The 22,733-nt window shown below is 39.3% G+C and overlaps 1 protein-coding gene across 1 annotated transcript in view; it reads right to left on the reverse strand.

Moving 5' to 3' along the window:
• Positions 1 to 21,567, reverse strand: part of TRPA1 (transient receptor potential cation channel subfamily A member 1) — a 54,736-nt gene extending 33,169 nt beyond the window's left edge. The window contains exons 1-8 of the mRNA XM_043601192.1: positions 21,162 to 21,567; positions 15,371 to 15,530; positions 11,945 to 12,120; positions 7,203 to 7,310; positions 4,193 to 4,301; positions 3,862 to 4,007; positions 3,312 to 3,448; positions 485 to 533 (exon numbers count right to left, since the gene is read on the reverse strand). Coding sequence (XP_043457127.1) covers positions 485 to 533; positions 3,312 to 3,448; positions 3,862 to 4,007; positions 4,193 to 4,301; positions 7,203 to 7,310; positions 11,945 to 12,120; positions 15,371 to 15,530; positions 21,162 to 21,272 — 996 coding nt within the window. The 5' untranslated portion in view covers positions 21,273 to 21,567. The remainder of the gene's footprint in view (positions 1 to 484; positions 534 to 3,311; positions 3,449 to 3,861; positions 4,008 to 4,192; positions 4,302 to 7,202; positions 7,311 to 11,944; positions 12,121 to 15,370; positions 15,531 to 21,161) is intronic.
• Between the last annotated feature and the right edge of the window lie 1,166 nt (positions 21,568 to 22,733).

Here is a 22,733-nt window from a genome sequence, read left to right on the forward strand (position 1 = left end):
AGAATGAAAAAGATTGTGTGCTTTCAGTTGTAACAAACTCTGGACAGTATTTTTCTCAGTTTCCATCCTTGGAAAGATGGCGCTGAGGCAGCCAGGGTGGAAGCTTACGGAGAATGTGGAAGGTGACGTGTACTGCCTGTCCTGTGTCCCTCTCCAAGCTGCTTGTACATGAAGAGTCAGCAGAGCTGTGAAGCCTAACACTCCTCGAGGACTGCTTCACAGAACTGTCCTTGCTATGTACCCACCAACTCCCAACACTAAAAACACGGGTACAGTTTCTGCCCAACTTGGTGGTAATGAAGTCCGGCCATTATGGATTCGTATACAACATACTCTATTTGTAAATGTGTCAGTCATCTTTTTGTAAACTTTTTTTGCTGATAAGCAACAAAATTTGGCTTAGTTTTGAAAATCCATTATGTAATTATATGATTTTCTAACTGTAAATAGTAATAAAACAAAAAACTGTCTATAGAATAGTTACCACTGAAATTAAGTAGTCTGCCAGTTCATGGTGATCAAATAATGAGGCTCTGCAAAAAGAGAATAATAAGCATATTAAAGTACTACTGATATAAATATATAAAATAAAGCTATACTATACTCAAAAAGTTTATTTACATTATCACTTAACAACATAATAAAATGCTAGAAAATCAATAGCCTTTCAAAATTTATAATTGATTGTGATTTAGGGTAATATTTTCAAAGTAACAGTAATCGAGAAAGTTCAAACACATCACAATATTTTCTTCCTCATCTTTTAGTAAAGTGGTTATATCCTCATCAAATCATCTTGAACATGTGAAGTGAGTAGTAACATCTGTCCTAAGAGCTTAAAGTAAACGACAAAAGAACAGGCTGTTATCACTGTGATCATGGGGGAAAAAACAGTTGCATGCAAGGTGCACCTACAATTCACCTGCAACATTCAAAATGCCCTCTCTTCACCAAAGTTAACAAAGCATTAGCTTTCCTAAGGTTTTATGAAGCCAAAAACAACTTATGGGAAGAATTGAAGTCATTGTGGCATTATGTCATAGCCAGTCACAAAATGACATTAATAAAGCAAACCAAAGTTTTCAATCTAAAGTGCCTCCATAGCAAATGTTAATGCTAATAATTGAAAGCTTATGTTTCGTATGAAAATATAATTTCTTTGTCCCTATTTAAGATTATCTCATCAGTTCTTAGCCTCATATATAAATTTCAGAATCAGTTTGTCAGTTTTCACCCCAAATTCACAAGAGGTTGTTTTATATTTAAATTACATTAAACCTGTTTAGTAATTGAAGGGAAATGAATAATAACATTATGAGCCCCATATGATTTGTCCTTGTACCCCCCTCCTCCCCCCAGTCTAGAGCTTTGCTACTCGAAGTGTGGGCTGCAGACCAGCAGCACTGGCACCACCTGGGAGTTCATTAAAAATGCACATTCTCAGTAGATGTTAGCATTGAGGCTTGGAGAGGTAAATGATTTGCCAAATGTTACGTAGCCAGGTAGGGCTGGCACCCCATTCCCCTTACTCCAAAGCTTATTGTTTCAGCCAGAATAATGTACCGAGGTCTTTGCACTGTGGTAAAAAAAAGAATTCTAGCCCAAAGAACAAACCTTCCTTTGAAGTTCAAGATAAACTCCAAATGTCACTGGCTATTAGAAGGATATTCCAGGATTCTAAATCAGTATTAGGTTAATTAGAATTGGACTGAATTGGTCCAAGAAATCTACAGCCAATCCAAGGTGAGTATGTCCAACTAGAGTAGTCACCAGGCTAAAGACAGTTATGGGTAAGGTGAATGGATTTTTTCCTTAAATAATTCCTTCTTATGCATACTTGTAAAGCTGTGATCTAAATGCACACATTTTCACTATATCCAGATCATTGGGGTTCTAAATTGGATATAACCTGGAAATAGTCACAGAGTTTTAAAAAGTTCCTAAGACCATCGTGAAGCATCTGATGTAATCTGGGATATGAACTGGCATGAGGACTTTATAAACTACCCCCATGATTCTAAGGGGCAGCAATTTGAGACTCTCCAGTGTGGACGTCAATCTATCTTTTGTTTTTGTTCTGATCAGCCATTTCATATCACCAGTCTTTTATTCCAAATGCCAATTTGTTTTTAATAATCTGTCATCTTAATCTACTTATTTTCACATAGTTGATTATTCCTTCCTTTAAATTTCTGAACATCTTAAATAGCCTTATTTTCAAATTATTTTCAGCTTGCTCTATTATTTCTATTTCCTTGGAAGCAAATTACCCTTTCGTTGATCTTGCTGTCCTCTATAAATTTTCCTCATTGCTATGAAATTTTACTTTGCAAACACATCCTAAGTGGGAGGTTCTTTCCATTCGCACATAGCTCATTGTGGCTGGTGCTTTTACTAATGTGGACATTCATATCCACCTCCCTAGTTGAGAACTAGATCTTCTATTGGTAGCCAGAGTTTCTTTGTCCCTGAGGGATAGTGTAGATTTCCTGGTCCAGTTACCTATTGGGAATACTCAGCTCTTTCCTGCCATTCAGGGCTTCTGCATACTCACAGTGTGTGCATGAGAGAGAGAGAGAGAGAGAGAGAGAGAGAGAGAGAGAGAGAGACAAAGACAGAAAGAGAGAAAGGGAAGACTCATCTTGCCTACCTCTTTCACTCACACAGGAAGCATTTAATCCTTGTCTTCCAAAAGGAATTGAACTCAGTCCACACTGCCTGTTTCCCATCCTACCATCTAGTAAGCCTACAGTTTCAGATGCTTTTTTTTTTTCTGATGTGTATTTCTGTTAAGCCTCAAAAAAAAAAAAAAAAAAAAACCACACACACATTTATCTTGTTTGGTGCTTGGTGACCATTTCCTAAAACTGGATGCTTTGAAAACATTTGTAATTGTGAGGGTGAGTGGAAAGGGTAATGGGGTGCGAAAAGTGGAACACCCCTATGTATCTGCTCCATTATCTCTAATAAACATGAGAAGACACATATGACGCAGTGAAACAGATTAGAAAAAGGCTTGGAAAGGACATGTCTGTTGACCTCCTGTGCATACAGAGAATTCATCTTGAGCCTATTCCGCTGGCCTGAGAAATGATCCAGAACATGCCACTGGAAATTTTATTTTATGAAAATCTATTTAATGCTCTAATTTTAGAGGAACACAGAAATTCCAGCTGAAACACAGAATCTTTATGTTATTTTCTTCTGAACTATAGAATCTGTTACTATAAGCACTAACTTTTTCTGGCAGCGTACAATTTAATACATGAAGACTGAAAATGTGTACACACAATGATAGGTAGGAAACTTGCCTGTGAAGGAGTGTCTCCTGATTTCCATCCACTGCATTGACGATATCACTGCTACCAGAATAGGAAGATATCATCAATTTAACAATCTCAGTGGCTCCCTGGGTGGCAGCAAAGTGAAGGGGTGTGCACTTTCCATTCTGCAAAGAGGTTTAATACCAGAACCAATATTTAAGTCCAAATTTAAGGATATAACCTAAATTCAGCTCTGGGTTTTTTCTTCCCAAGTCAACAAAATCAAGCATCGATATAAGAATCATGGCTAGCAATTTTGTTTCCATGCAGTCTGATAGCTCTTAACATCTCAGTATCTCTACCGTCATTATCAGTATCATTACCTGTACTGTATTTGCATTTGCAATTGTTTTGGGTAGCTCTTAAAATTCTTTGGCTAGGCTGAAATTTGGGATGTTTTCTTGTTCTGTTTCTACATGAGCAGCAAAAAATAATACCTACTTCAATCTAAATTAAATGTAAAGGAGTTATAAAGCATTTTGGAATCTAATTTATGACAATTCTAAATAAAAGTAGCATGTAGAATATGAACAATTACTTCCATCAGATCCAACTGTGCGCCATTGTCCAAGCACATTTTAATCATTTCCAAGTCACCACTTTGAACCGCCATGTGGAGGGGACTAGCTTTTACATTATTCACAAAGTTAATATGAGACTCTCTGCTATATCCATGTTCCTCACCTTTAGAAGAAAACAATTCAAGACAACAATTATTATAAATAAATAAGAGGAATTTTAGGGAAAAAAAGGACATTTAGATTTATACAGAAGCAGGTGTATAAACTCTATTAAATATTTTTCAAATTAATAGCATCCACCAGAATAGGATTCTTTACAATATATAATGTATGAAAGCCTCTACTCACCAAACTTTAATATTATTTCCATGCATTTTTTGGCACCTGAGAATGCAGCCTGATGAATAGGGAAACATCCCCATTTATTTGCCTTACATGGCTTAGCTCCTTTATTTAACTGGAGTCAAAGAAAAAAGTCAAACGACACAAGTTAAACCTCAAATCACAAGGACAGACAAGAATTAAATGCCTCTCCCAGACCATTTCATTATTCTCGGCAACACTACATAGAAAAGCTTCGTAGACTATGAAATTTAGGCACGAAAGTAATTTTGGAAGTAGGCTAGGATAATGAACTAGAGACATTTTATATTTCCAAAGATGAAGTAACAATGTGGACATAAACATAATCAATCCTTATACTCCAAACTAAAGTCAACACATTTTTCAATGGAATTAATGAAATGTTTAAAACATTACCATGACTTCTATATCCATGCTCAATTCTTTATGTTAATAAAGTGATAATATTTCCCAGATTCTTTCCTCTCACTTATGTAAAATTTGTAAGTGGTAAGACCAGCACTCTTGTTAAACTATGAAAATCAAGTATTTTCATTAATGGAAATACTCTGCTAAAAGGACAATAGAAGAACCGAATCTAATGTTATCTTGATCTGAGTCCATCATTTTCAACTATCATTTTTTAATACATCAATGAACTTCAGTTTTAAGTGCCTTTTATTTTCACAAAAGTAAAGAATTTGAAAAAGCAGAATAGTGTGAAGAGGCTAATATTACCTGGAAACTTACCTTTGAGGAACAGTGTTGGTTTACATTTTAGGAGACATTTGTCTTATTTCTTTGCACAAGTAATTACGTGTATACTGTGTAATCACACTGCTTAAAAAGATTTTACTTAATGACATTCTTTAAAACTATGATTTTATTAAGTACATATTCCATTTTTGGATACACAAAAGTTTATACAATAAAATCTCTATTACTAAACTTTTTTTCTCAGTTTTCTCCGATATATATCTATAGATAGATCGATAGATATACATAGATATGTGTCTATATCGATATGTATATATGTATGTAACACTAGCATTAAAATCAGTAATAGCTTTAATTATATCCTTGGAATGTATTCCAAGAATTGGAATTGGTAAATCAAAAATATTCATATTCACAGTGAATGAAATTCTCTGATTCATCAAAATTTCTCTAACCCTGAACGTCAACAAGGTTGTTTCGTCCTTCCAATTTAGGAGACGAAAAAATGATCTCATTGTTTTAATGGGTTTCTTTTTCATTATTAGAGAAATTAATTAAACTTCATGTGTCCCTTGCCAATCTTCTGTAGAGCACTCTCTTTTCCTCACAAATTTGTAAGAATACCTTATAGACAAATTTTTATCCATTTAAAAATAAACAAATGGATGTAATTACACACTTGGTCTGGTTCAGCTCAACTGATGTGCTATCATCCGATACTGAACTATCTGTACGTTCCCTGGATAAGGCCAACATGGTACTATGTGTTACTCTTAACTATTTCAATCAATTTGCTAGTATTTTTAAGATTTTGCATCTATGTTTATTTACAGGTAAAACTGGTCTCTATTTTTCTTTTGAGGAAAACTGTCAAATTTTGGAATTATTATTACTTTTCCTTCTTAAAATTAATCTGGAGGTTTTCGCTCTTCTCCAGTGATATAAAACAGTTACTTGAAATGGAAACTTTTCCCTGAAAGTTTGAAAGAACTTGTAAAATCTACAAAAGCTTATAAATTAGTTGGCTCCAGAGCTTAATAATGCATTTTTAAAACTTTTTTATAGTTCTCTACAGGTCTTTAATTTTTAAATTAATTTCTAAATTTCAATTCCTTTCAGCTACTCATCCATTTTTAGAATAGGATTATGCACAGTGATCTTTTATCATCTTAAAATTCTCCATCATATCCAAATAAAGTCCTCTGTTATTTGCATTTTATCTTTTTCTGTTTTATTCAGACTTCCCCAAAACAGCTCTATTTTATCATTTTCAAAGAAACAACTCTTGACTTATCATAAAATGATAATGATATAATGATAATGGCTTTTTCCCAAAAGCCATTAATTTTTGTTTTCTACTTTATTCCTTTATTACAGTTTTGTTTTATTTGGGGCTCTTTTTCTAAATTCTTGGCTTGAGTGTTAACTTATTTTTATTCTCTTTTTGGTCCAATCATGACATCTTATAGGAATATGTATTTTTTTTTCTCCAAAACATCTAACAAACACATTAGAACATATTTGTAAATTTAAATATTCAGAAAGCTATTCTAAAATTATTTTTATTCTGTTTTCCTACTCTCTGGGAGAGTGAAGAAAAAAATCAAGTGGTAAAAATATATAACCTGGCCTGAATAACATACAAGTGATTAAGGGATAGTTGAAAGAAAGCTATTTTCTGGAATTCTAATACCACACTCAGAAGGGACACAACGTAGTCAGTCATTTAGATGGGCATCTCCAGAGTTTCTGTGGATCACATCAGAAAATCTCACCAGGAAGCAAGGGCTGGCTCTTGTTTTAGGGCTGTGGTTAAGGACCTTGGTCATTATGCCATGCAGGGCTCCCTTTCTGAGAATCTTCTAGTCCTGCGAACATGAATGGCTTCTTCTCTTGGTTTATATTTCATGAGCCCAACAGTAAGTTTGTAGTTGATTATGTTTCTCTCTCCCTAGACCATTCAGAAGCTCAGATCCACTTTTACTAGCACACAACCCACTATACTTTGTATTTTGTAGTATCGCCTGACCACCAGCTTCATATTCATTTCTGCTGTCCATACTTTCTTTTCGCTTGTATTTTCCTTATTGTTTTCCTGTTAGCCTTCTGTAAGCGATTTCAGATGGACTTAAGATTTAAGGGGTGTGTATAACTACAAAAACATGGAGAACTTTTTTTCTGACATTTTCTGCATTTTATATTTTGCTAAGAAGAGAAGCTGAGAGCTGTTACAAATGCCAATGACTCATGCTATCTTAATGGAAAGAAAGAAGATGGGGACAGGGGTTAAAACACAAACCAAGATTTGCAGTGCTTCACTATTATCTTTGGCGCATGCGATTATCACAGCTGTGTTTCCATTTTCTCCTTCCAAATTAATATTAGTGTTGTTGTGCTCAGTCAAGACCTACACAAAAGAGGGGAATAACGGTCAGAAAGTTAGCTTTCAAGTTCCCAAACACGGTACTTGTCTTCCATTAGATTATAAGCACCTGCATGCTAGGGACCATGTCCTTATTCATCTTTTTTTCATCTTTCTCCCACAGAATCTGGCACAACATAGTTGGTACCACGTAAGTTTCTCAAAAAGATGAAATAATGGTGATTTCTATATCACATCGATTTAGGCAATATGGAGTTGTGAAACTGGAAATAGAATACAAATTATGGATGCTAGTAAACATAGCTCACTTAATACTTTTCACTTGTATTAAATGAACTATGTTGACTAATATCTTCAAGAAAATAAATCTGTGGAACCATCTGGAATATGTGAGTGTGGAGCGGAAAGGGAAGGGAAGAAGAAGAGGGAGAGTGAAAGTGAGGCAGGGAGGCAGAGGAAAGGCTGCTTTCTCCTCTCTAGCCATTTTTCTTGTACCTCTGTTCCAAGTATTGTGGGGAATGTCAATTAAAACTCCATTCTCTTCAGCATAGAAAAGAGAGTTCACATAATGCTGGTATGGGTTAACTCAATTCATTCAAACTTAGTCTGGAACAGAAATTTATTGTAGGATGTAATAAATTAGCATTCCTGATAAAATGGTTAAGCAATTTTTCTGATGGAATTTAATGACCTGTTGCCTCCTCACCTGGCTGACTTCTAGCTAATTATTGGCCAAGAATCTATATATCTTTAACCAGTCTTCATTTCATATTAAATTTAACAATAATTATCTCATATAAACGTCTCTCCCAAGACAGAAATCTTTGAGTTGGCCTCCTAGAGGTCTTTTCTCTCATGGTAAGACTATAATAAAACTATAATATGTGCTTACAATTAAATTGCTTAAGAAGAATTTATTAAATAAGCTGTTTGCTAGAAACCTTGACTTAAAAAAAAAAAAAATCACACAGAACTCCTTGTTAATAGAACGTGTCCTGATAGATCAGCAAATGAATTAGGCTTCCTAATTAACTCTGCTCATAAACCAAAATTAAATTGAGATTTTAGTACATAAGAACATGTAGAAAATTATTGACAGATGAAAGAAAATGAGAGCACAAGTTCAGTCTGAACCTCAGGCACTTTCACATTCTGTTCTCAACAAACACTAGATTCTCATGCAAAGTAACCTACCAAGTCTATAAGATTTTTCTCTTTGCCCTCTTAGAATCAGAGACCATAGATTTATGGCACTTATTAGGGTGTTATTGCTTACTACCATAAGCACAGTTTTTCATAAAGCTGTGTAAAATTCTATGTGGCAGAGGTCCCAGAGAGAGCAACTAAACTGTGCCCACTTCAGATTCACTCAAGACCAGGCAAGTCTGGAGGTTTGCAGGTGAGGCCTCCAGAGGTCCCTTTGATAAAAATCCAGGAAGCCTCATGGGAGGCTCAAACCACTGGATACTTAAGGGTTGAGCCCTAAGGACAAAGGCCAGACTACCTGCTAACCCCCAGGCCAACGCGTCCCAGGGAACACTAAACACACCACTGGTGTCTGCACAAGAACCCGAGGTGACATGTGAATAACAACTTTTTACTTTACAACCATCTAGGCAGAGGTGGAAGGCCTGGGGGAAGGCTAGCCAAAGAGACAATGGAGAAGCATTCTACATTACGGCTGGTGGGGTACAAGCCGGACCCAGGGGCGCAACTGGGAAGGGTAACCCCAGAGGCTTATTTGTAAGCACATAAACACACCAAAATTCCTCTTCCTTCCATTCTCTTCATCTCCGGTTCAGTAAAGGGGTTTGGAGACACTTTTTGATGAAGTTATGACTGGTAAGACCAAGCAAAGGAGAGACCACTACTTTCAATTCTCTTATAACCCAGCTTTTTTTCTTGTTCTTGTGTCACCAGGAAATTCTGTTATATACACCATCTAGTTTATAAATCAGTTATGGGCTTATTTCTAAACTCTATTTTGTATTTCTATGTGATACCTTTCTGTATCTGAAGATTTCTGATATCTAATTAACAGCCTTTCAACTGTTACCTGCCTTTGAATTCCCAAATCAAACTTTCGGAGTCAAGATTAATTAAGTACTTGGGCACTTGCTTCTGAAAAGAGACTTCAGAGGAAGCACAAGAGTTCCTTGAGGAAATATGTGGCCTCTCTGGGTGGGGAGGGGAATCCCCACAGTCACTAGTTTCCAATGCAAATGGTAGAGAAGGAGCACTTGGCTCACAAATAATGCAGACAATTAAAAAACAGTTTACTGCCAAAGGCCTTTTCAATAACCTCTTCAAGGGGCTGTCCTGACCCATCTTCTTAGGTGCTGATACCTAAGTTCCTCCATTCTCCTTCCAGCAAAATGCCCATTCACTCATTCATTACCAGGTGAGAACTGGAGAGATTTATATTAGTTGCACACAGTCCCTCCTTCAAGGATAACCAGCCAGAGCAGGAGAAAACCAAATGAACATTTGATTACAACATCATGTGTTAAGTATTACGGTAGAGCTATATACAAGTTATAGTGGGAAAGCAGAACGCAGGCTCCCCTCACACCCTCTATGCTTGGCTTCAAGAACCCAAGGACCCAAGAGGCTGAGAGGAAGGTGTTTGGGTTAAAAGGGGCATGGAGCTCAAGAACACCCCTAGGATTTCTTTGGTAATTTATCAACAAGGTAGGTTTTCGCGTGGTATGATGGACCAGAAATTTTTCCCTCAAAAGTTGAAATGCTAATCCTCAATGTGATGGTACTGGGAGGTGGGGCCTTCAGAAGGTGATTAAGAATGGCATTAGTGCCCATATAAAAGAAACCCCAGAAAACTCTCTTAACCCCTTTCACTTTGCAAGGACACTAAGATAACGGCCATCTGTGAATCAGGAAGTGATCCCTCACCAGACACGGAAACTGCTAGTGCCCTGACCTTGGACTTCTCAGCCTCCAGAACCGTGAGAAATGAATGTTTGTTATTTAAGGCCCACAGCCAATGGTATTTTGTTACAGCAACTTGAACTGGGTAAGATATGTGGCTTAGCACAAAATCCAAGTCATTATGTGCAGTATAATTTCCTTAGGAAAACTTACTCTCGGTTCTAAATTGCCTCCTTTAGAAATGGATATCTGGTGGCTAACAGACACAAGATGCTCAGCGTCACTCATCGTCAGAGAAATACAAATCAAAGCCACACTGAGATACCACCTCACACCTGTCAGAGTGGCTAAAATTAACAAATCAGGAAACCACAGATGCTGGCAAGGATGTGGAGAAACGGGAACCCTCTTGCACTGTTGGTGGGAATGCAAACTGGTGCAGCCACTCTGGAAAACACAGTGGGGTTCCTCAAAAAATTAAAAATAGATCTACCCTAAGACCCAGCAATAGCACTACTAGGAATTTACCCAAGGGATACAGAAGTGCTGATGCACAGGGGCACACATACCCCAATGTTTATAGCAGTGCTTTCAACAATAGCCAAATCATGGAAAGAGCCTAAATGTCCATCAACTGATGAATGGCTAAAGAAGATGTGGTTTGTATATACAATGGAATACTACTTGGCAATGAGAAAGAATGAAACCATGCCATTTGCAGCAATGTGGGTGGAACTGGAAGGTATTCTACTGAGTGAAATAAGTCAGAGAAGGACAGGTATCATATGTTTTTTACTCATATGTGGATCTTGAGAAACTTAACAGAAGACCATGGGGGAAGGGAAGGGGAACAGAGAAGGAGGGATGCAAACCATAAGAGACTCTTAAATACAGAGAACTGAGGGTGGATGGGGGTGGGGGGCGGGGGAGAGGGGAAAGTGGGTGATAGGCATTGGGGAGGCCACTTGGGATGAGCACTGGGTGTTGCATGTAAGCCAATTTGACAATAAACTATATTTAAAAAATAGAAATGGATATCTGGAACATATTCCATTTGTAAATTTCATTGCCCTTTAAGTAAGCCTGTGTGTCTCCTAATGTGTCTATGAAACTCTGCGATGCAGTTTAAAAGCCTTGGACTAAACCTTACCCTTTAGACATTCACCAGTATCTCCACTATTTGACATAACTCACTCTGCAGGTTCGGAAAAAATAAGAAATTCCCCGAAAGTATGGTTCTTCTTCTGCTAAGACATGCCAGACGCGAAGGCATGTCGTCCATCCTAACAAAAGTCGTAAATCACAATTATGTTTTCTGTGTTCACTGAAGCACTCATCACTGTCTTCCTTTTCATCATTAAATCAGGCAGGTAAAAAAAGTAAAGCATTAACTCACAAACATGGAAATGAGAACAAAATTACTAATTCTTGCTTCCAACCAGTTATGCAACATTAGGCAAATTATTTCATTCTATCTGTGCCTCAGTTCCTCAGCTATGAAATGGGGACAATAACAGTCTGACTACAATGTTCTGTTTCTTTTAATGATGATTAAAAAAATTAAAATATATGAATCTTTTTTAGAAAATGCTGGCACATAAAGGCAAGACTATCATCATTAGTCATCATTGGCTGGTCAGAAGTAAAACCAACATTATTACCACTATTTCCATTCACTCTGGTAAGGTTAGGTTGGCCACTCTGGCTCAGACAGAGACCACAGGACGTGGGTCCTATCCCATGCTATGATGGGGAGATGGCAGAAGCCTTACCTTCATCACCTCATTGTGTAAGCCCTGCACAGCGATGTGAAGAGGAGCCATCATGTTGACGTTTCGGAGGTTTGGGTTGGCTCCTTTGCTAAGAAGAAACTTAACACTTTCAACCTGGTTTTTTTCTGTGGCCCAGTGCAGAGGGGTATTTCCGTAATCATCCATCACATTCAGCACTAGAAAAAGACACCAAAATAAGGATTAGATTTTGCTTGGACTATATCCAACACCTACTGATGCCTATTCACTTCAAAGCTCAGCGCCAAGTGCTACTAACATAGGCTTTACCTTCTGTATAATAAAATGAAGGGGTGGGCTCAGTCAGTTAAGCATCCAAGTCTTGATTTTAGCTCAGGTCATTATCTTGCAGTTCAGGAGGTTGAGCCCCGCATCGGGCACCATGCTGACAGTACAGGGCCTGTTAGGGATTCTGTTTCCCTCTCTCTCTGCCCCTCCCCTGCTCACTTGCTCTCTCTCAAAATAAACATTAAAAAGTTGTTAATTAAAGTATTGCTTCAGTTCTTAAGACACATCTAATGGACACCTGAATATACAGCAGATATGCTGACGTATGGCATGGACTTTGTCAAATGAGTTAGATGTCTGTCTGCAGCATCTGTAAGAAATAGATTCTCCTACTGCTACAAGCTTTTATCTGTGGTATGAATTTGGGGATAGTTATAAAATATTGAGCTCACCTAAAAGCAGAAACTATATGCCAGGAACTCTATTAAGTTCTACACAATCATTATTGCACCCAACCCTCTAAGGGCCCACAAGGAACCATGAACATTTTTCAGAAAGATAAAGAAAAATGAGCCCTGGAGAGTTTCAAAACCTTGCTAACATTACATAGCTAGTACAGAGTTCTACAAACTGCCTTACCTCTTTGAACCTCAGTGTTAGTATATTCAAATTTGGTAAGAGGGAAGGAAGAAGAAAAGGATGAGAGAGGGGAAGGGAGGAAAGAAAGGGGAAAGAAAAAATTTTAAATATATATTTCACAATGTTTGGGGGAAAAGAGTATCAAATCATGTCTTCAAAGATCTTAGTAGAGTATTTGGCCCCTAGCCATGGTTCAAAAAATGTTAATGAGAAAAAAAGACATATCACTAATAAACTAGAAGACTGGAATTAGGGCCTGTGCTCCTGATGCCATAAGAGGTTCCCACTTATTTCTAGGATACAACATATTGTACTATTTACCCTGTGGGCTCAGCCTAAGAATATGCCCTTTCATACCACAATGTCTTACATCTGTTCTAAAATAGACTTGACTGCTTTTTAATTAGTGGCAAAATATTCTTATGTCTGAGGTGCGAGGAAAGTATTCAGTCACAAATATTATTTGAGGACCATCTGGAACCATGCTGCAGCCACATTTTGCATTTTTTCTTTTCCTTTTTAAATGTTCGTTTGTTTATTTATTTATTTATTTATTTATTGAGAAAGAGAGAGAGAGGGAGAAGGAATGCGGGGGATGGGGCAGAGAGAGAAAGAGAGAGAGAGAATCCCAAACAGGCTTCATGCCCAGTGCAGAGCCCAATGTGGGGTTCGATCCCACAACCACGGGATCATGACCTGAGCTGAAATCAAAAATTAGATGCTCAACCAACTGAGCCACCCAGGTGTCCGCTCCCATTTTGCTCCTTTTAGAATGTATCTTTCCATTCTTTTCACTCACCCAAGTACCTCATTCTCAGCAACACAAGTGTGCACGCACACACACACACGCCCTCTCCCTCATACTCATACACATTCTTTGATCATTTTGATTGATCAGGACACTCAAGTATTTCATTCAGCCCCAACTTAAATAGGGGCTTAAAATTATAAATTCCCATTCATTAAATAACTTGAATTTGACTTTTATCTCCATCACTTTCCAGAAATCATTTTTACAAAGGTCACTGAGGCCTTTTAATATAAGGGTTATTGGGATCTTACTTCTATTTGATCTCTTTGATACAGTATTTCTCATTACTCATCTATCCAAAAACTCTTCTCTTGGCTTGTGTACCATTAATATCTTCTCCATCACATCTCACCATCCTCTTTTTGGCTTTTCTTCTGCTATCTGATCCTCGGTATTTGTGCTCTACCCTTAGCTACCTTTGCGGGCAATTTCATGGCCTCCTAAAGGATCTCCATGCACTTCCACAGCCTCATTGGCCCTGTGGGGGCAGCTCCCTTCCTTCTAGAGTTCTAGTCTACTAGAACACTAGCTATTAATCTACTAATATACTGGACATTTTCAAGTAGCTGTCCTCTGGGCCTTTCAGACTCAGTATGACCAAACCAAATTCACTATTCCTCACATCTTACTCTGAGTTTTCTTCTGTTGTTTCTTTATTTTTTTTTAACACTTATTTTTGAGAGGGAGAGAGACAGAGAAAGAGACACAGTGCGAATGGGGGAGGAGCAGAGACAGAGGGAGACACAGAATCGGAAGCAGGCTCCAGGCTCCAAGCCATCAGCACAGAGCCCAACACAGGGCTTGAACCTGTGAACTGCGAGATGACCCGAGCCAAAGTTGTACGCTCAAGAGACTGAGCCACCCAGGCGCCCCTGTTTTTTTTCATATGCCTTCTTTTCTGGATAGCTATACTATCAGCCTCATCTCCTAAATTAGGAATCTCAAAGTCAGTTCAACCGCTTGCCACTTTCTCTTCACGTCAAATCTCTTATCAAGCACTGCCTGCTCTACATGCAAAAGAGCTCTTGATTCTTTCTTTTCCCTATTCCAATCTCAAAACCCTGGTGGACTCTCACCTTTTCTTTGCTACTAAGGTGGCTTTCTCATTGGGCTTCCACTTTCAATCTATCTTATACAATATTGATAGAATCATCTTAAATAATGAAGGTCTTATCATAACATCTCACTGCTTAAATCTCTGTGGCATCCCCCTTCCTTGTTACAGTTGAGTTTCTCCAACAAGACAGTGTATGCACAAGGCTGAGCTAGGGGACAATGTTCCATCTTCTTGGAGTCTCAATTTTATTTAATGATATGAAATTTAAGTGCAGAATGACCTCAATGGAAATAATAGAGAATACATAAAATGCATCTGAAGGAAATCTGTTCATGTTGTACAGCATCCCAGGTATCTGTACCATCCTTTGCAGTATTTCAGTGGAAATATATATTCTTTTTTTTGAGAGAGAGAGAGTGCACGTGAGCGGGAAAGGGGGGGGGGAGGGAGAGGGAGAGGGAGAGAATCTCAAGCAGGCTCCACATTCAGCATGGACCTCAGTGGAAACATTTGAGGAACACTGGCCCAAAGGGCAAACCACACTCCTGAGTAAGATATTCAGGTCCCTTATAATCTGGAACTAATATGCCCTTCAAAACTACCTCATACCACTCTTTCCAATGAATCTAATGGATGATGGACTTATGTAGCACTTATTATAACATTTCGGCACCTTCAAAAGAGGAGTCATTGATGATCATCCCCATCAGTTGCACTTGACCTTCTTCTGCAGCATGGTGCAAAGGGGATGCGTTCACATCATCATATTTGCTTAACTTCTTTCGTTTCTTCATCAAGTTGTTAAATCTACATGTACTTCCTTCAAAAACCACCTGGAAGCATACAAAAAATTGTTACCTCCAACAAGTATATATAAAACTCAGTACAGATTAACTGTTAAACGGTTACTATCATCCAAAACTATTTATCATGCTTATGATAAAATATTTTTTAAAGAACACAAAATGCACACAGACATATAGAAGGTACAAGCAAATGCTTGAAAAGTTTTGAAGTAACTGTAAGGGATATGATCTAAGAAATACTAAGTATAGTCAAAATACAGAGAAGTTTTCTTTGTCAGGTGAAAATGTACTTAAATTAAAGCATGGGGGATTTTGGTTAGATAAAAAGATTTTCATGAATGCAAGGATCAAGTCATGTAACTTACATGATCAGTACCCTAAAACAGCTGCCCACTCACCACCCTGGGATTAAGTAATTCCTCCTCTTCTGACTACTGGAATCCTGCACGAGGCCAATTCAGGTCAGGTTCACCTCCTCATTGTTCTCTGCACACTGGAAATGCCAGCATTTCTGTGCACTTAACTTAGGACCAGATGTCAGGACACTGAGAGGTGACACAATTTACCCAAAGGCACGCTAAATGGCAAAGTGAGAACTTGAACCGGAGATGCATGGAATATATATTTTGGCTGACTGGCGAATGTTGGAAAAACCAACATACAGTAGAAAGTAAAGCCGAGGTGAAAACCATCATCACAGAATGAACTCTGATACAGTAAATGCTTTAATCATAAACCATAAGAACAGACTTTGTAGAGTAAGCTCAGTAAGCTTTTGGCACAGTTGATGTTGTCACTGGCCTATAAAAGTGTAACTCCAAGCACACGCTCACTTCCACTGATGCCAAGGGAGGAGTGTGAGCTTTTATGAATACCTGTTTTTCTTTAACACTCTTTTCTTCCTGTTTTTTAAATTATTTATTATGATCGGACTGAGGATGATTTATCATAATCATAATTCTTCCTTGTAAAGTTTGTGGGGACAGCATTGACATTCTGCTTTTGATTCTCACAAGATATGAAAAATTCCCAAACAGAACCTTTTCTAGAAAATCTCATGGCCTAAACAGACTAAGGTAACTAAAAACTAATCTTCAAAAATAATTTCATTTGATGTTATTAGTGTTACTCTAGCAAACAAAATTTTTTAAAAGCCTTCATGTGATAAACTTGTTTCTATTATCCTGCCTTGCATTATTTAAATTTTCATAAATACTTCAGATCAAAAAGTATATTCCATTTTTCTAAAAGTTAATTAATGTATCCTCTCTTACTACCTGTATTAGCTGACAATCTAGTTCCCTATTCAACTACTGGAGAATTCTTAGTATTGGTTTTATATAGAAAATTAAGAATTTTCAAAATAATTATACTCATTTACAAATTATACTTCAATTGACTGATAAGAGATTTATTCAAAGTTGCTTCTAGAATTCTCCCTTATATTTGAAAGTGAGTACTAGGTATGATCCATAAATATGAATGACATACCTTATTCTATTGCTAACATTTTTATATTACTTAGATATGATGGTATTGATTACATACCAATTTGGAGACACTGGAAATTGCACTGGATTAGGTATTTTGATATTTGCTTGCCAAAGCCAAATTGCAGATTTTGGCCCCCAAATAAGGCTGTAGCCAAACCCTGGCATGTCCCTGAATGGTATACAAGTGTTCTACCAGAAGCTAACCTCTTCTAGCCCCACGCTGTGCTGTGTTCATGGGGGACTTAGCGAGAGTTAAACCAGGCTGTCTACCAGAGTGAAGCGTGCCCTTCTCTCTCTTGTTTCCAGTCCAATGCCCTCCTTAATTCTCCCTCCTCCTTGAGGCCTTCATGAGAAATACAAGATGCTATTCTCTAGCCTGGCCTTGCTTTGTCTCTCAAAAGTGCCCAATAACAGGCCACAGGACATATGGGGACATTACAGCACTGACAGTTGCTGGAATGTGTGCCATGGATTCCCATTTTTTCCTCCATTTTTAAAAAATTTCTGATACAGCAAATATTGGTGGCTCTAACCCCAAAACAAGCATTCTTTGGAATCTTCAATTTTAAGTTTAAAGGGATTCTAAGACAAAAAAACAGTTTGAAAAACACTCGTTAGTTCTTTCCTCACACTGTCTGTACTGAATGTGTACCACACATTTGGATACTTATTTTCTGTGATACTTTCTACATGTAAATAAGTATGCCAGAAAGAGACAGTGGAGGAAGGAAGGAAATAAGACCCAGAGCTCTTATAGAGCAGCAGGTGGGGCCAAATGGACCATTATCCACTGCAGAATTTCCCCCAGACTACCTTTTTAAAAAGCAATGTGGAAAATTAATGGAACCTCATTCCATTGCTATGGTAATATATGTACTAAAATTATTTCTCAATGGCCCTTTCAGCTTTGCAAATATGTGACCAAATAAGACATTTGTCTGATTTTTTTCTGAAGATATTTCTTAATATTTCATCACATGAACCAAAAGCAAAACGTTTTATAAGATAATAGTCCTAGAAACCACTGTAGAATAAGTACTTCCTGAGAATGCTGAAACCTTCTTCAAACAGATGATCCAGGTACTTGCTTTAATTCTGTCTTTAGCTATGACTAGTCACATTTGACACACATGAAAGAAAATGAAGTGTTAAAGTACTTATTTTATTGAGAGAGAGAGCAGTGGAGAGGGGGAGAAAGAATCTTAAGCAGGGTCCATGCTCAGTGGAGCCCAACGTGGGGCTCAATCCCCTAACCCAGGGATCATGACGTGAGCTGAAATCAAGAGCCAGGTGCTCAATCAACTGAGCCACCCAGGTGTGCTGTACCTAATGCATTTTAAAACATAGTAAATAAACATGGAGCATATTAGCATTCACTCATCAAATGTCAGGCTGAAATAAATAAAACAAAATCCCTTAAAATTTTGAACTTTGGGTTTTGCTCTGTTATCATGGAATAGTACCAGAGAAATCACTTTTCCAGGACAGTCCTTTAAATACATTGTATCACTTTTCAACTACTAAATTCTATGTAAGCTACACATAATTTTAGTGGATGAAGGATAGAATAGCATCCAACCATTTCCAAATTTACAGATTCAGTTATAAATTTAAAATGAATTTCTTACAGAAATAAGTGAATTCTCAATGTCTCACCCAGCAAAGGCAGGTTTGTCTAATTCCATTTGGAAGTATTTTAGCCACTGAATTTGATGTTCTTCCAGTGATAACAAAGGGATTACACTGCCCACCCCACGGTGCCAGAAAGAACAATTCACAGGTCTGCTCAGCGATGTGCGGTCAACACAAACCCAATTACACACTCTGAGAACAAGTACTAAGTTCAGACACTCACAAAGTACTGCTGAATTCACAATGACAAAAGAGCATCTGAGTACTTTATATAAGCTCATCAGATGTGCTCAACAGTCTGAATTCAGTACATGATATGTTAAGGCAGGCTTTGAAGAGACTGCTTAAAGAAAGTTCTGCAAGTAAGCCAACGAGGTCATTTAGAGAAAATTATTATACATTCAATATAGTTTTTTATGGTCACAAAGTTACTTCAGATTCTTTTGATTTCTGAACTATATGACTAGCTATGGAACATGATGGACTAGATCACTTTTAAAGAAGTTAATTCTAAGCCCTTTAAAACAGAGATACCAAATACATTTGTTCTAGGTTGCCTCAGTGAAATACATACAAACAGTAATGGAGTAAAAAAGAGGGAACCTAGGTGAAAGACTGTAGCAAATGAAGGGTCAAATGCTAATGTATTAATTCTCTTGAAAGAAAGTCATGAAAAAAGCTAAAAGCATCAGATGGTTCTTTTTCCACATTTCTCATCTTGTAAAGTTTCTCCCATCCTTTGATTTTGTTAGTACTCCTGAAATAGTCGGTCTATGCTGGAGAAAATATACACCATATCTTTTTAATAAGGGAATCCTTGGAGTAAGAACTCTCCACAGTATTACACGTACTTATTTGTAATTAGTCTCACCACTGACATTTCTACAGAATGATCTGGAATTATTGTACATAATACATAAATCCCTCAAACTACAAGCTCTATTGTGGCTTCTAAAAGTCTTAAATAACCTAAATGGCTCCACTTGACTTAGGCAATAAAACTAAAGACAGTTAAATAAAAACCATGAAGAAAATGAAGGTTGAGACTTTGTGCTGCAGAAAACCTCCCGTAAATATCTAAGACAAAACCACATTGGTAAGTGAAGGATCTCGGATCCGATTTTTGAAATGTAAAATTGTCTTCCATTCCATAATATTCATTCCAAAGACATTATCCTAGTGCTTGAAATCAACTCGAGAGCTCAGGTCTTTGGGTTAACCCTATAGATGCCGGTTAATACTCTAATACTAAGGAGGAGGAAAAAAGTCTGTTTAATCTGGAGGTGCAGAGTCACCTTGGGAAGTCTGGTTTGTCAGTTTATGTGACTTACTACACGTGCCTGACTTACATGATTGGCAGCAGTGCCAATCTGGTGATTTCAATCAAAATTAAAGCTCTTGGGGCACCTGTGTGGCCCAGTCGGTTAAGCGTCTGACTTCCAGCTCAGGTCATGCCTTTGAGCCCCTTGTGCTGACAGCTCAGAGCCTGGCGCCTGCTTCGAATGTGTCTCCTAGCCTCTCTCTGACTCTGCCAGTCTCGCACTGTCTGTCTCTCTCTCTCAAAAATCAATAAGCTTTTTTTTTTTTTTTTTTAATTAAAGCTCTTGATCCTGCTGGGACTTTCACATACATGCATATTCACTAAATGTACTGACAAAAGAAACTGCATCTACACTCAGACACAATCTCACCTGTGATGCAAAACAAAAACCCTGTCCACTCTTTCTGGACCAATGAATGACAAATTCATACAAGAGACTACTATAAAGCTGCAGAGTAAGAGTGAAGTACACCTCCAGGTGCTGAACTTTAAAGTATTCTAAAATATAACATAGTAAGTCACGGGCGTGTATTTGTGCAACCCGCGTCTCCCTCCCCGTGCGCTCTGGAAAATACACAAGGAACTGTTAACATGGATTCCACCGTGGAAAGGGATTCCAGGTGGGGCACGGGAGACACACTTGGGACGTTTTAACGCTTAAAAAGAGACCCTTCTTCCCGCCGACCACGTGAAGACAGCTAGGGGCGGGTTTGCAGAGCCCCCAACAGCCTCGGCGCTCAGACTGCGCCCTGCCTCTCCGGACGTCAGGGTGTCCCGGGAACCGTGCAAACAAAAGAAACCCGTCCTAGCCCTCGGGGTCTCGCGAAGACCACCTACCCAGCGTCCAACGGCCTCCTCTTTCACAGTCCTTCCCGAAGCCCCCACTCCCTGGAAGAACTCGCCAGTCCCGCCATGTTCGGTACTTTGGGCTAAGTCCCCGAAGCCGCAGGTGCCCGCCCGTGAGCAAACGCGGGCCGCGCAAACCAGCGGACAAACACAAAGGACCCGGCATGCTGCGGGGGCGCCTCGCTAACGCGCCCCTCGGGGCCCCCAGTGCACCGCACACACGGCCTGAAACCCACCCGCCCACCTCGCGGCGCTCGGCACCCTCGGGTCCCGGGGCAGCCGGCTGGGAAACCTTAGCGCAGAGTTCAGCAGAGCCGCCCCCGCCCGTGCTCCGGACCCGTCCCCACCGCCCAGCGCCTAGGGTACCTTCAGCGAGTCCTTGCGGCCGTCCATGCCGTTCTCCACGCCCTGGTAGACTGCGCCCTGGGGCTCCTGCTTACCCCCAGGGCTCAGCATCTTCCTCAGGCTGCGCCTCATCGACCGCACCCCGTCGCCACCTGCGCCAGCTGCTCCCCACGTGCGCGAGCACCTGCGGCGAGAGATTGTGGGGAGGCGGCCGGAGGCCGAGAGAACTTCTGGAAGGGGTTCTTCGGCCCCGGGGCCGCTTGCAGCGCAGGAAGCAGGAGGCACACCGGGAAGAGGCAGGGACACAGACCTCTTGTCCGCGCGCGGCGAAGGGGTGGCCGCGCCGAGACTGTCCCCCGCTCGTCGCTTCGGGCCCAGAGCACGCACGACTCGCCTGTCCGACCTGCGACCGCGGCAACGCACCCCCTAAGTCATGGTGTCAGTCCAGTGTGGATCCAAGGAATCTGGAATCTTTTATAATAAAAACAGTAAGAACCGCCCACCCGCACAACCGGGGAGAGGGGCGGGGGAAGGAAGGGAGGCGGGGGTGGGGGTGGGGGGTGATAGTTGAGAATGAGAGAATAACTGGGTACATTGGGAAGATTTTTAATTTTTAGGATGCACCCCCCCCCCCCAAAGCTTCTGAGGTTGTGTTTCTCGTTTCATTTTAGAAGTCTAGCTCTTTGACTTGGAAATAAGGTTTTTAGAAAAGCGTCTCTTTCCAAAAAAAAAAAAAAAATGAGGGACTAAATCCTAGCACTGATTTGAGCAACTAGATCAGGTCTCTTAGCACCTCAGGTTCCTTTTTCTGTGGATCGCAATGCTTACCTCATGATTTGGTGTTTCACAATGGCTGAAAAAGTTACTTGTTAGGTTAAAGGTAAATCCTATCGACTCCTGTGAGCTGTTTACCCTCAGCTTTGTTTGAAAGGTTTATCTTCACGGGCCTGCACTGCATTTGTTAATCAAGGGCATGGGTGTAAATTGTGGGGTGGTAGGGTCTCCTCTCAATTGCAGAGGCCACTTCTCTTAATGTTCATTCAGTGGAGCCTCTGAAACTGTTGCAGTGATGTTTAGGCTACAAGGTTAGAAAGAAAAACAAAAAACTTCTTTCCAAAACTGATTAGCTTTGCACAGGACAGCACTTAGCTTTGGCGGTCTCTTGTCTGGACAATCTGTGTGCTCCTTTAAGGCCCTTGATTGTCATATTCACCTGGGAATCTCCAGCACCTGTCACACGTGGCTCCAGGACCTGGCCATAGATCCTACACTAAATAAAGATTTGTGGACCACTTGGCATAGGGGCCACACTGGGTTGAACTTAAGGGCAGGTAACCTAGCATGGTGATATTCTGGAACTATGAAGCCCTCGCCCTCAGTCTATCAAGAGATATTGCAAGTTGTTATCAATTTCACCTGTGAAGTGGAATGCTTTAGGGTAATATTGAAGTTCTCACCATGTATCAGTTTGCCATCTACCAGTTGATGGACATTGGATTGTTTCTAATTTTTGTCTATTGTAAATAATGCTGCTATGAAATTGTTCATGCACATCTTTTTGTGGACATGTAAATTTTCATTTCTCTTGGTTAA

This window comes from Prionailurus bengalensis, chromosome F2 (genome assembly GCF_016509475.1).
Source record: "Prionailurus bengalensis isolate Pbe53 chromosome F2, Fcat_Pben_1.1_paternal_pri, whole genome shotgun sequence".
Taxonomy (NCBI): domain Eukaryota; kingdom Metazoa; phylum Chordata; class Mammalia; order Carnivora; family Felidae; genus Prionailurus; species Prionailurus bengalensis.